A 15,615-nucleotide genomic window follows, 5' to 3' on the forward strand; every position below is an offset into this window, starting at 1 on the left:
CCTTTTCGCCCTGCTACGCAGAACTGTGACTCTTTCAGTATGTGGGAATTGTTCAGGCTTTTGACTCGTCAGACGATGTGCCCCCAACCCCTGTTTGATTCATAATCAGATGATCCAGCATCCGAATGTTACCTGACAGACTTCATCTACTTAGGTACTTCAACCGTATTTGACTAGAAGATCTTTACCCTAGCCATTATAGAGACAACAGCATCACCTCAATCCTTAAACCACGCCATAACGCAACGTGGAGCGACAGTAACCGACTTCTTAGCTTCAGCAACGTACTCTGCAAACTAACTAAAAGGATGGTAGCTGACGGCTGTGCTGTGTGTTCTCAAGCCACGTGACCTTATATCCTCATAAAAAGTATCGTTTAAGTGGTGGCGCCGGGGGAGGGGGGTACGATCCACAACCAAGCATCTGATAAGGTTGGAAACAGCAATCTGATAGGCTATTGCTCCGCGTCAGTGTCATATATGAGGCATGCCACACTGCTTCCCACCGTCATATTTGACTATGGCTTTCCAGTCTCCATACCGCATTTTGTTTGTCAGTTTTTATCCCATCTGTTGTTTCGGGTTGCAGCTGGCGCACTGATTAGTTCCCCATGGATCAACAGAATCGTATCGCACGCGGATGTATACTCTTCCTCTTGTCATAAATGAACTAGTAACCTCCATCGGACTAATGGTCAACCCCGTTTTGTATATTGAGTATTGTTTCATTTAATATGGTTTCCAATCTGTAGCTTTGTCTGAATGCCAGCTCCACGGAGCAATCCCAAGGCCGCCGCTTGGACCCTTTCTCATGGCTTCCAATTATTTCCCCCCAAAACGTGAGTCATACATATCTGTCGCCGTGCCACAGTCCATCCCGACAGAGGTCACTACTTGGTACCAAGCACACAGACCTTGATGCTTGATGAAGAGTCTGGTAAACAGTTGACATGGCTCCCCCATTTTCGTCACCAAATGACTACCTGCGTATGAAACCTTAGCTATATTTGCTTTCCAGGCAACACCAATTGAGTTGCGAATCACATTACGCTACTCGGTATTTCCTTGATCCTCATTCACCCGACTGTTCTATCAGTGTCGCGTTTATGGGTGAGCGGCACAATCGGCATTGAAACTATTGGACCTGGTCTACCACTGTGGAGTAAGACTGACAACTGGCATCACCAAGTCTAGGTGTATAGACAGTCCCTATGCTTAAATGGGGATCTAACCTCGTCAGTTCCATCGATAACAGCTCATGCTGACGTATCGAATCACCATACGACAGTTTCCTCATCATCGCACTTAATAAATTAGTTTTTTTTAAAATAAAATAAGCATCGAGACTTGATACTCACCGTCGGTTGGGATTACAAGCTGGAAAGCTCCTCTAGGTCCTCTGCCAAAACGTCTGCTTAACCACTTTAGAATGGGTTCCCCCGCAACCCTCCTCCCTCTCCTTCATTACTGCCCATACCACAAATTAGAACGAATCTGTTGCAAGAACCTAAGGTTTCTATGACCTAAAGTATCAGTCACGCTCATGACTTTTCGGCACTATCCATCTCACTTCTTCAGGACTATCACAATGCTACCGTCATCTATACTGACGGCGCTAAAACGGTGGATAAGACGTGGATACACTTTTACGACTCCCGCAGATCAGGAACAATATTTGTTGCTGGGACCCTGTAGTGATTTGACGGCTGTGTTGATACCATTATTAGAGCTCCACGTTTTGCTAAACAGATTTCCTACGTCCTTCTTTTAATTTATAGTGACTAAGTGAACTGTCTCTAGACTATTGGTCAATATTACTCTCGTCTATTCATGACATTCCCCTGACCTTACTCGTAGTGCTTGCTCAGTTGTCATCCCCTGGGTCCCAAGTGATGTGGGTATCCCAGGGAAAGACCGTTCGGCTAAAAAAGCGATTGAAACTTCCTGGCAGATTAAAACTGTGTGCCCGACCGAGACTCGAACTCGGGACCTTTGCCTTTCGCGGGCAAGTGCTCTACCAACTGAGCTACCGAAGCGCGACTCACGCCCGGTACTCACATCTTTACTTCTGCCAGTACCTCTTCTCCTACCTTCCAAACTACAGGAAGTTTCATATCAGCGCACTCTCCGCTGCAGAGTGAAAAACTCATTCGGGAAAAAAGCGATTACTCACTTAAAATCCCCTTTGATGGTCTTAGCTGCGGATTTGCCATTGCAATTAAGATCTCTCATCACTCAAAATATTATCTGTTGGACTATTGTTTCCCCTAATAATCTGCAAACTATCCAGGAAGCTACTGTTGCAAGGCGCTTCTTACGTTCCTCCCAGAAGAAATCCACCCTCCTTTGCCACCTCTGCATCGGTCATATCAGAATATGGCGTAGTTTTGTCTTATTCAATGAGCCACTCGCACCTTCTGGTTGCGTAATGTTACAGTCACCAGCTCACTTCCCTGCTAAGCACAGTCTTCCGTACACGCTGCTTCTAATATCGGTGTACGACGAACCAAAATGAAACTAGTCTTGGTTTTCTCCGAAAAACTGGGTTTTGGTTTCCGACATAATGTTTTAAACTATTTTCAGGAAGGGGTAGTTTTGATTTCCACTTATCAATTTACTTATTTCACTCTTATTCTGGGGCACACACTGCTGATACTGTTGTACAGGGTAAATAGCTTCTAGAGAACTTACATCTGATACTGAATATCCGTTTGTTTATCAGTTTCTAGTTTACCACTGCGTTCCTACTTTTTTTATTAATTATTATATCAAGTCCGGTTTGCACTCATATGCATTGTTCCACCGCAGTATATATTTTGGGTATTATTTACAGGATCACTGGCACCTTATGTTTTATTTTGGTTTTCTATTACATTTTAATTCCCCTTCTTTTGTGGATATCCCTCTAACGTTCCATGTTATTAAGTTTACATATTCCCTACACCAGAGGCCTTGTCCTCTTTCTTTTTCCATTTCGTCACAAGGGTTTCAGTCCAGCTTTCCTCTTACGTAGCTTGCCAGTAATTTCTGATTTTCCTGGTCGCATTAAGGGAGCAGCAAATGTAGTTCTGGATAATGGGACTCTCCACCAGTCTCCACCAGGGAAGGAGGCTTCGCTGTGCCTCAGAGGCCTCACCCCCCGCCCCCCTCCCCTCCTCCTCCACCTCGGCCTATGCTGTGTGACACACATTCTCTGGCTCCTCTGCCAAGGCCTCTTCGGCCTAGTTGACCAGACTGTTAGTTACGCTACTGACGGCATAGTTTAATTTCTTCATCGGACATACAATTAATAGGTCAGTAAGGACAACGTTATTCCATACACTTCGGGAAACATTCGTGCAGTAATGTTCTCCGGCATGGGTAGATAAACGAAAAATAAAAATAAAGTAATACTCGGGTTACGGACATGGGGTGCTAAGGAGTTAAGACACGACGCTAGTCACTGGACTACCGCTACGGCTATACTGGTTACTCTCTAAACGGAACATAAATTATCTCGAAAACTTTGCCCTTTGTTTTCGCAGAAACTGTCGAATATCTACGGATAAACCCAGACAAGTTTTCACTTATCTTGTCCCCTCATCCACTGAGCGAGAATTCTGGGAAATCTGGTTTTGGCACTTCCAGTGTTCTCCTTGTAAGACCAACCATGTCAGTTACTTCCATGAAACCAAGTATAGAATGTACGACTTTTCCTGGGCAATTTATTAGTGTGCAAGGGCATCAGAGTAACTGATACTTATTTTCTTGAAGCTAGCGGTACTAAAGAGAGACTCACTTATCATATACCAGTTCTAGAGTACTGTTTAGTAGCTGAGCAGCGCTTTTACGCTGCCGCAGGACGAGGTGCTGCCACAGAACGCGTCTCCGCGCGTCATCCACAGCAACCAGAGCCTGGCTCTCCAGCAGGTCACCAGGCACAGCGCCGGACGCTACGTGTGCGTCGCGGCCAACGCCCAGGGGGAGACCGCCTCCAATAGCTTGCTGCTGCGCGTAAAGTGTGAGTATTCATTGTACGCACCTCACTGCATGTCTCGCAGGCCGCGGTGGCCGAACGGTTCTGAATGGCGCGACTGCTACGGTCGCAGGTTCGAATCCTGCCTCGGGCATGGATGTGTGTGATGTCCTTAGGTTAGTTAGGTTTAAGTAGTTCTAAATTCTAGGGGACTGATGACCTCAGATGTTAAGTAGCATAGTGGTCAGAGCTATTTGAAACATTTCCCTTCATGTCTAGCTTATGAAACTCCCTGGAGGGACAGCCTCCAAGAGCTTCCAGTTGCATATCAAGTTTCAGTCTCGTCTCTACAAATTCCTTCTGACATTTCCGAAGGGAGACTATGACCAGCAGCCGAACAGCCTCCACCTGTCCATTACGTATGAGTATCCACTGTACGGACCTCACTTCATGTCTCACTTATATAACCCCCAGGGAGAGACTGTCTCCTACACCCTCCAGGTGTCCGTTACGTGTGTCTCTACCCTTCTCTCTACACCCTATTATATCGATGATTTGTGATCTTCATAGAGCGGACTGCTTCGCAAATCGACACCATATGCATGCCTCGTATTAGTACACATTGTACACAAGTTGCTGTGGGGACAATGTCAGCCATTGTCAGGGTGATGACAAATCCAACAGATACCTCTGCGAGTCACTTAGAACTCTCCCTACTAATTACCTATTACTTACTAGGTCACTATTTCACCAGCGTTCTGTTTTCATTTTTAGAATATGGCTTCAAGTCGATGACGTTCCTATGTGGCGTTAAAAACTCAAGTACACTCCTGGAAATGGAAAAAAGAACACATTGAAACCGGTGTGTCAGACCCAACATACTAGCTCCGACCACTGCGAGAGGGCTGTACAAACGGCACAGCGGACACACCAGGAACCGCGGTGTTGGCCGTCGAATGGCGCTAGCTGCGCAGCATTTGTGCACCGCCGCCGTCAGTGTCAGCCAGTTTGCCGTGGCATACGGAGCTCCATCGCAGTCTTTAACACTGGTAGCATGCTGCGACAGCGTAGACGTGAACCGTATGTGCAGTTGACGGACTTTGAGCGAGGGCGTATAGTGGGCATGCGGGAGGCCGGGTGGACGTACCGCCGAATTGCTCAACACGTGGGGCGTGAGGTCTCCACAGTACATCGATGTTGTCGCCAGTGGTCGGCGGAAGGTGCACGTGCCCGTCGACCTGGGACCGGACCGCAGCGACGCACGGATGCACGCTAAGACCGTAGGATCCTACGCAGTGCCGTAGGGGACCGCACCGCCACTTCCCAGCAAATTAGGGACACTGTTGCTCCTGGGGTATCGGCGAGGACCATTCGCAACCGTCTCCATGAAGCTGGGCTACGGTCACGCACACCGTTAGGCCGTCTTCCGCTCACGCCCCAACATCGTGCAGCCCGCCTCCAGTGGTGTCGCGACAGGCGTGAATGGAGGGACGAATGGAGACGTGTCGTCTTCAGCGATGAGAGTCGCTTCTGCCTTGGTGCCAATGATGGTCGTATGCGTGTTTGGCGCCGTGCAGGTGAGCGCCACAATCAGGACTGCATACGACCGAGGCACACAGGGCCAATACCCGGCATCATGGTGTGGGGAGCGATCTCATACACTAGCCGTACACCTCTGGTGATCGTCGAGGGGACACTGAATAGTGCACGGTACATCCAAACCGTCATCGAACCCATCGTTCTACCATTCCTAGACCGGCAAGGGAACTTAATGTTCCAACAGGACAATGCACGTCCGCATGTATCCCGTGCCACCCAACGTGCTCTAGAAGGTGTAAGTCAAGTACCCTGGCCAGCAAGAATTCCGGATCTGTCCCCCATTGAGCATGTTTGGGACTGGATGAAGCGTCGTCTCACGCGGTCTGCACGTCCAGCACGAACGCTGGTCCAACTGAGGAGCCAGGTGGAAATGGCATGGCAAGCCGTTCCACAGGACTACATCCAGCATCTCTACGATCGTCTCCATGGGAGAATAGCAGCCTGCATTGCTGCGAAAGTTGGATATACACTGTACTATTGCCGACATTGTGCATGCTCTATTGCCTTTGTCTATGTGCCTGTGGTTCTGTCAGTGTGATCATGTGATGTATCTGATCCCAGGAATGTGTCAATAAAGTTTCCCATTCCTGGGACAATGAATTCACGGTGTTCTTATTTCAATTTCCAGCAGTGTATATACCAGTACTAAGGGCGAACAAATTTTGAACGATTATTTGTGTCTACTGTATTCGAAATCATCGAAATAAAAACTACAGTGTTTTATGATGATATCAAACACAAACAGCTCATTCCTTCACAGTTACATGCCGAGAACCAGCATACTTTTTTATTGTTTTATATGAACAAACAAGAACCTGTTTTATATGAACAAACAAGAACCTTACCTTATTCTTCAGTGGTTTCCTCTTTTCAGTCAGCAGCTTTGGAATTACTATATAAAATCGATGTCGTTGAGTTAATAAACTTCTACGTTGTAAAATTAACTGACTATTGGCCTCCAAGCACTGATCGTTAGACGTCTGTACCCCTCGGAGCTTGTGTCGACTGCCGTTTTCGAATCGGTGTTGCCGACGTCTACACTTCCGTCTTTCTATATTTCCACTTGTTGTGCTGTGTGGCGTTGGTTGCATGCAGGTGGTTTGTTAATGTAATGCCTGTGAACTTCTGAGGTCAAAAGTGCTGAGGTCATCGATCCCTAGACTTATACACTACTTAAACTTACTTATGCTAAGAAGAACACACACACCCATGCCCGAAGGACGACTCGAACCTCAGACGGGAGGGGCCGCGCATCCGTGACATGGCACCTCTAACCGCACAGACACTCCACGTGGGCAAGAGGAGGGGCGGGGGGGGGGGGGGGTTGTTGCATGAACTAAATGTCGCTAAGAAGCTATTTTTGGCCATGGAGGTTAGCTCCGACACACCGATTACACTGTACGTCATCGTGAAGCCAGGAACATTATTAATCAGTAGTCAGAATGTTCTAAACTTATCTAAATTGTGGATAGTTCACCTTTTCACCCCCCCTCCCTAAGGCTCGGGCCCGTAGCATATGCTATCTCTTGCTACCTAACTAATGCGGCACTGACAAAGGTTTAATGTGATGCTACAGTTAAGTCTGTACTTTGAAGGTAGTAATTATTAAATTGACTGACAGAATTCGCTATGCGGCTGCGCAGAGACCTTGTAATATTGCATTTATTGTGTGAATGTTGGACAAAAGCTTGCCTGACACATGTCCGAAAGAGCAGACACCACGCATTGATGTAATTGGTTCACCTCATTGAGCGATGAAACCAACACGCATCAGTGCGGTTGAACATATATATTCGACTTCTGGCGGGAATCTAAAATTAATGAGCATGGAGGAGCTGTAGGAGTACTCCGGATAGGTAGCACTAATTGGGAGTGTGGGTCGGCGAGGGAGCGTCCCGAGATAGTCTGAGCATTTGCGATAAACACTATGTCCGGGTGGTGTAGTGGTTAACAGAACTGCCCACGAAGCAGAAGATTCCGGGTTCGAGTCACGGTCCAGCTAACATCTTCACTCGTCGCCACTGATTCCACATAAGATTTCAATGCAGCAGATTTCACTAGTTCCTTCTCTTTCCTTTTCCTTCCTCCCAATTCCGCTTCCACTTGCATTATAATGAATGCTGACACGATATATTAATAGCTCGAAAGAAATACACTACCGGCCATTAAAATTGCTACACCACAAAGATGACGTGCTACAGACGCGAAATTTAATCGAAAGGAAGAAGATGCTATGATATGCAAATGATTAGCTTTTAAGAGCATTCACATAAGGTTGGCGTCGGTGTTGACACCTATAACGTGCTGACATGGGGAACGTTTCCAACCGATTTCGCATACACAAACAGCAGTTGACTGGCGTTGCCTGGTGAGACATTGTTGTGATGCCTCGTGTAAGGAGGAGAAATGCGTACCATCACATTTTCGACTCTGATAAACGTCGGATTGTGGTCTATCGCGATTGTGGTTTATCGTATCGCCACATTGCTGCTCGTGTTGCTCGAGACCCAATGACTGTTAGCAGAATATGGAATCGGTGGGTTCAGGAGGGTAATACGGAACGCCGTGCTGGATCCCAACGGCCTCGTATCACTAGCAGTCGAGATGACAGGCATCTTATCCACATGGCTGTAACGGATCGTGCAGCCACGTCTCGATTCCTGAGTCAAAAGATGCGAACGTTTGTAAGACAACAACCATCTGCACGAACAGTTCGTCGACGTTTGCAGCAGCACGGACTATCAGCTCGGAGACCATGGCTGCAGTTACCCTTCACGGTGCATGACAGACAGGAGCGCCTACGATGGTGTACCCTACGACGAACCTGGGTGCACGAATGGCAAAACGTCATTTTTAGGATGTATCCAGGTTCTGTTTACAGCAACATGATGGTCGCATCCGTGTTTGGCGACATCTCGGTGAACGCACATTGGAAGCGTGTATTCGTCATCGCCATACTGGCGTATCACCCGGCGTGATGGTATGGGGTCCCATTGGTTAGTCGTTTCGGTCACCTCTTGTTCGCATTGACGGCACTTTGAACAGTGGACGTTACATTTCAGCTGTGTTACGACCCGTGGCTCTACCCTCCATTCGGTCCCTGCGAAACCCTACATTTCAGCAGGATAAGGCACGACCGCCTGTTACAGGTCCTGTACGGGCCATTCTGGATACAGAAAATGTTCGACTGCTGCCCTGGCCAGTACATTCTCCAGATCTCTCACCAATTGGAAACCCTGGTCAATGGTGGCTGATCAACTGGCTCGTCACAATATGCCAGTCACTACTTTTGATGGACTGTGGTCTCGTGTTGATGATGCATAGGCAGCAGTACCTGTACAAGCCATCCAAGCTCTGTTTGACTCAATGCCCAGGCGTATCAATGCCCTTATTACAGCCAGAGGTGGTGGTTTTGGGCACTGATTTCTCAGAATCTATGCACCCAAATTGCGTGAAAATGTAATCTTATGTAAGTTGTAGTATAATATATTTGTCCAATGAATACCCGTTTATGATCTGCATTTCTTCTTGGTGGAGCAATTTTAATGGCCAGTAGTGTATGTTGATAGTTATGCGGAGAATCCCATATTATAAATAGAAATAAGAAACTGCAGAGCATCTCTAACAAGCAGACGTGAAGCTACAATTGGAATCCGAAAATGTGCGACGAATATTTCCACCTTTTTAAAATAAACGAAAGTTGCATGAAAACTCACATATCTGATGTTTCAAAATAATTGTATATGTTGATTTCACTTCACTCACTGTAATTTTGCACGCACCAAATGGAGCCGGTGTGGCGTCTACCTTTTTTGAGTATCTGAGCAATTTTTCTTGGTTAATTTCAAGGGACGAAGAGCTCTTGATCTTCCAGGACAGGGAGAAATGAGACTAACTATCAATATAAAGACGCAAGCGGTTGTAATGTAATCTAATCCGAATGCATGTTTTGATGAAAAAAAATTAAAAGAAATACTTTTATTATGTAAAAAATGAAAATGGGGAAGATATGAAAATGAAAATGGGGGAGAAATGTCTTTAAATATTTATGTTATTTACTCTTTCAGTACGAACTTTGTTGTAGAACCCCTTATTTACGTTTGGTAATAAAAATTCATTTAGACAGAATGAAGCACATTTAAAATTACGTGAACCTTAGCAACCCTCTCATGCTGATAAATTCAAACTAACTGATTAATAACATTTATTTGAAACTTATTTAAATTAATTTTTTACGTATTTCGGCCTTGGCACACATTTTCTAGATGCAGTGGGTTTTTAAATATTTACTGTATTCTTTCCCGGCGTTAGCTATGGAACACAGGACTGTCTCTGTTAGCATAAAATGGTTAAATATTGCCAAGCCGACCAGAACGTTTAATTATCATTGACAAAACACACTTAACTATACGTTTAAGTTATTTGCTTTAGTAATGGAAAGAGCCAACAGATTAACAACTTCAACGCTAATTATCCGCCTATGAATGCAAAAATGTAAAACCAGTAATAAATTCAGTCAGCCTCAGGATCGCTGTAAAAGAAAAATATTTCCTAATTCACTGCTAATTTTACCTGCTCCCGATTTACGGGTTTTGTTGATATTATAGCGGACAATTTTTTAAATGTGCCGCCGCTGCAAATCGTTCGGTCGCGGCACAACCGAGCAACACCAACGATAATCGCTAAAAGTGCTGAAAATTCTTTAAAGAAATACTATAGATGACATGGGCAAGCTAATTTACATTAGTAATACACAATTTTGATAAATTATAATGTATTTAGACCATAACAATAATTGAAATAACACACCTTTTTAATTTCTCCTCTAATGGCGGCTAAAGATAGATACAGACAAACGAAGTCTACTCATTCATATAATACTACGTCACTGGTTCCTCTCTCTCTCAGCTCTAGAGAAAGACGACAAAGAATACACATTATGTAGCGATTTTTATACTACTGCTGATTTTGAATATCTCTTTGTAATCTTACAACATTATTTTCATTTGTGGATATATTTTACATTTTTTCATCGCAGATATTAACATATTTCGTAATTACATTATGAGTATAGAAATATTACAGTCGTGAATACATCGAGAAGATTATTACAGAAAATATTACAATAATAACCAACGTCCTTTACACAAAATTAAATAACATTTTTTGTTAAACAATTATAGTACATTCGAATTGCATCATAGCGGCGTACATAGTACAATTAAATGTCATTTCATTTTATTAATATTGTGTGTGCTGCCTGGGAACGTTACAATGCACCAGACTAAGACTCACGTAGTTTTCTTCGTTATCGTCCTTTTCGTCTGTAGGAGTGGGATTAGAAGGATTGCGTACCCAATTCAGGCAGGCGACCTGCCCTATCACGGAGCATTACAGTGTAGATGCGATGTGCCTCAGACGCGCCGCGATGCCGTCACGAGCGGATCGTGGTGGTGGGCGCGTCGCGATCCGAGACGCTGGACATCTCGTGCCACGTGGACGCCGACCCGCCGGCGCGCGCCTTCCGCTGGAAGTTCAACAACTCGGGGGAGACGATGGAGGTGTCTCCGGAGCGGTTCTCCAGCGCGGGCGAGGTGTCGGTGCTGCGCTACACGGTGCAGTCCGACCTCGACTACGGCTCGCTCTCCTGCTGGGCCGACAACGAGGTCGGCACGCAAGCGGCGCCCTGCGTCTTCCAGGTCGTCACCGCAGGTGAGGCCCCACGCTGTGACGCTCCCGTGCCCCTCCCTTCCTTTCACACCACTGAGTCGCGTGCCAGAAACTCTTAACGACAGTGCTTCCTCACGTCCACTACACTGTAGTTTCTCATGTTTCCCATTTACGCATAAGATATATTACTCACAAATGGGATAAAAGACGAACGAGGTAATTATCTTTCAACTTTATTAAGGATTCTGATGAATCGGAGTGCTATAGTTCCTGGCATAAAAGTCGAAGAAGAATATCTAATGCGGAGCTGCCAGTTACTTGTCATCAAAATGTATTGTACTTTATACTCTTTGATGATAGCTGAGATATTATGACATCTTCCTCTATATATCTCTAGGTTGCACAAATATTTCTATACAACTACTGAATGGTCCTTAAATCTCGTTTTATATTCAAATTACTGTCTCCCATTTAACGTTTTGGCATATACTGATTAAATATATTTTCTTCACTGCTGATAACTGAACAGTAAATGTGATAAAATGTTTATATGAGAACACGTCTATTACTCTAGATCTCAACGGAAAAGTGACTAATGAGACACTGACAAACAGTGGAGTAAGACAAGGCTGCTTCTCAACACCTTGTTCAAAATTAAATACACAGAGCGAGGTACCGCTATGGTTATCACACTGGAGGACTAAGTTTTATACCCGCGTCCGGTCATCCAGAATTACAGAGACAGTTATAGAACTATAAGAAAAACACGCAAATTAGTTACAAACTACGGCGTCCACACACTTTATTAAATGTGCAAGCGTCACTATAGATATTAGAATGAAGGTTATGACATGTTCGAAATGTCTGCCATCATTGGCATGATGTGGCGCAAATGAATAGCGAAATTTTGCATGACCCACTGCAGTGTCTAAACATCGATGCCATCGACAGGCTTTTTAATGAATGTTTTCAGCTCATCATTAGTTTTTGGTTTATTGCTGAACACTTTGTTTTTAATATAGCCTCATGAAAAGAGGTCGCATGTCTTCAGATCCGGAGAATATGGCGGCCAATCGAGGCTCATGCCAGTGGCCTCTGGTTACCCCAGAGCCAGAATGTGGTTCCTAAACCTCTTCTCCAGGACATCAAACACTCTCCTGCTTAGATAGGGTCGAGCTCCATCTTGCATGAACGACATCTTGTCGAAATCAGGGTCACTTCAGATAATGGGGATGAAATCATCTTCCAAAACCTTCAAGTACCGGTCGATTGTCACCGTGGCATCAAGGAACACCGCATCAATTATTCCGTGTCTGGACTTTGTACCCCACACAGCGACCCGTTGAGAGCGAAGAGATTTCTCGATCGCAAAATGAGGATTCTCAGTCCCCCAAATGCATCAATGTTGCTTAATGAGGAACTCATCCAAGTAAAAGTGAGCTTCATCACTAAACCAAACCACATTCATATACCAATTCCCATCATTCCCCACGTCCAACTGTACAGTTTGAAAGTCCTCATGAAAACCGTTCAGAAGCTATGACGGTTTTATTTCATAGATTTCAATAATCGTCACTTTGTTTCCGTGGTTCCCCTAAATTGCACCAGTCAAATGCCGGTATTGTTCCTTTGAAAGGGCACGGTCTATTGCCTTCCCTATTCGTGACAGAATCCGAGCTTGTGCTCCATCTCTAATGACTTCAATGTTGACGGACCGTTAAACCCAATCTTCTTTGTTCCTTCCTTCAAAATTACATACATGAAATAATGCATACATGAAAAACAAAATTCGAAAAATAAAGGAGGACTTTTTTAAATAACTTACTATAGGATAACGATGCAGTGATTCTAGCAGGCAAAGAAAAGGACAATCAGAAAAGAGTTTACCTAACGAAACAAATAAGTGCGAAATCTGACGTGCAGATCTCAACAGCAAAATCAAAGACAATAGGCTTCGTTTGGAAAGTACAAATTAGAACTAAAATAGAGGTAGATCAGAGGATTTTTACAGCAACTAAACTACTTCATACACCTATGATGTGCGGTGACATACGTCTACAGAGAAGATATATTAATTTTAGCTTCGTAAATTTAGCCAGGTAAGTGGAACAATGAACGTAACATTGAAAACAAAACTAGGAAAGGTACTAAAATTAAATTCTAGAAAACTGTTGTAATCCCTACACTGCTCTGTTGAAGTGAAACCTGGCTGATTAGCAAAAGTATGAAAACCATATTCAGGCACAAAAAAAAAAAAAAATCCTGAGACGAGCTAAAGGTTACACATTAGAAGGCAGACTGAAAAATAAAGATATTAGGCAAGAACTAAATATTTTTAGCCTAAAGGGTGCAAATTTAGGTAACAGAAGAAAGTGAAACGAACACCGAGACATAATTGAGAGTGACAGACTCCCTTCAAGGATAGAGACTGTAAGTCCCAAGGGATAAAAGATAGAGAAAGACTCCAGCAAAGGTGGTTTCATTAACAAGTAATTTCGCATAATAGCTGAAGAAAAGTGGTTTTAGGATATCGAGCTCCACCGATCACGCCATAGGAATGACAGAATACTATTTATTTATATACAGTGATTTGTTGAACGTATACGATCTCGTGAGAACCAGTATTTTACACTGGTGAAAAACTTTCGTTGAATAGAGGAACTTGTTCAGTTATCTTTTTTTCTCAGCGCCTAATAATACCATTATTTCCCAGTTTCTTTCTATAATTTAGTGGTTAGGAGGATGTTGGTAATTCCTCTACAACCTACCAGTGGTCTCGCATTTCTTTCATTTTTCTTGGCCTTAAGTCGATATTAAGCATTCAGTTGAAAATATGTATATTTCGACAGTAGGCCATACGGCTACCTTGTTTCTTTTCGTACTTGGACATGATTTTCTTCATTTTTTAAAATTTTAATTGTTCCATCTACATTTTCCCTACCCAGTATGGAGTTTCTTCACGTCATTGAACAGCTTTTGTTCTTCATATTCACGAACCTTCTTCATTGGTTCACGTACGTTAAAAAAAATGAGTTCTAACACAGTAAAATATCCGAATTAAATGTTGCAGAAGATAAGCCGGTTTCGAATCACATCTTTTTTCTGAAGTCTATAAATAATTGTTGATCTAAAACTGCGTCAAACGTTTTGAGAGGCAACGATCATGTGATCTGCGGTACGAATGTTTTTCTTTATTTAATTGAGATATTGAGGGGCTTCTAAGAAACAAAAGATACTTAATCAATTGAAAATTTTCGGCATGAGACATCTTGAGTTTTATATTAATCCTGTTATGGAAGAACAAACTTGAATAGTTATGGCAGCTACACCTGAAGCGCGACGCATTAAGCAAAAATTGTTTACGAGACACAGCCGTAAGTCTCTGAGAAGGTAAGGGTCCAGTCCGACGTGTTCAAAGATACAATGAAACTTTTTACACGGGAAGGAAACACCAAGAGAAAGGCACTGTTAAAATTTTATGTCATAAGACCTGCTGCAAGTAATATATTTTTAAATGTTAAAGTTACTCATTTTTGCTGTTCTTGGAATCCTTTATAACTGTAGTTTGTACAGTCCATGCTGCTTATCGCACGATTCAGCGAACAAGCAGACGCAGCAACGACAAGAGAACGTACCACCGCTTAGCGCGAAGTCCAAAGTTAAAATTTTAAGTAGTTAAACCATACCAAAAATGTCTGAATCCATTAATTTTTGAATAACTTACAGTTCATACCGATGTCGAAAATGTTGCAGGTGTGATTGTTATACAAATGGCTAGCACAAGTGAAAAGAGCAAGGCAATGTATGATGTTACATAACAGACAACTTGGGTCAACCAGGATTTTAAGTTGTTGACAGCAAATACTTTGTAACAATTCCACTAGCACAACTCTTATGAAATTTTTTTAATAATCCACATTTTATTAACAATGAAACAGTTCATATCGCTACAAAAATGTTAAATATAGTATTGTATGAAGGAAACAGGAATTTTCTTTATCGAGAGGTTGAATAACATGACATTAAAAGTCTTTTCGTCATCCTCCTAAAGATAGATGTTTCGTCATGTCCAGACCAAGAGACCAAGAAGAACAATAAATTATTTTATGTATGAAGTGAATAGACGTTTCGGATTTAATATTCGTAATTATTCCATCTCGTTTTTCCAGCTTTTACTACATCCAATACAAGATTCTCGCAACTAAACAATCCTTTTCTTAATCATCGACTGCAGGACTGACCCTTTTCTTTGTTCTTTGCCCGAAGTGATACAGTGCGGTTTGCACGATGTTCTTGCACAAAACCTGGCTGGCTGTCTTTATACACAGTATTTTAAGGTTTAACAAGATGCATTGTCTTCAAGACAGATGCAAATTTCTGTATGGTATTATC

The 15,615-nt window shown here is 43.4% G+C and overlaps 1 protein-coding gene across 1 annotated transcript in view; it reads left to right on the forward strand.

Moving 5' to 3' along the window:
- Positions 1-15,615, forward strand: part of LOC126363580 (nephrin-like) — a gene marked incomplete at its 3' end in the record, with an annotated part of 482,953 nt that overhangs the window by 452,419 nt on the left and 14,919 nt on the right. The window contains exons 9-10 of the mRNA XM_050007978.1: positions 3,840-3,999; positions 10,972-11,265. Coding sequence (XP_049863935.1) covers positions 3,840-3,999; positions 10,972-11,265 — 454 coding nt within the window. The remainder of the gene's footprint in view (positions 1-3,839; positions 4,000-10,971; positions 11,266-15,615) is intronic.

This window comes from Schistocerca gregaria, chromosome 1 (assembly GCF_023897955.1).
Source record: "Schistocerca gregaria isolate iqSchGreg1 chromosome 1, iqSchGreg1.2, whole genome shotgun sequence".
Classification (NCBI taxonomy): domain Eukaryota; kingdom Metazoa; phylum Arthropoda; class Insecta; order Orthoptera; family Acrididae; genus Schistocerca; species Schistocerca gregaria.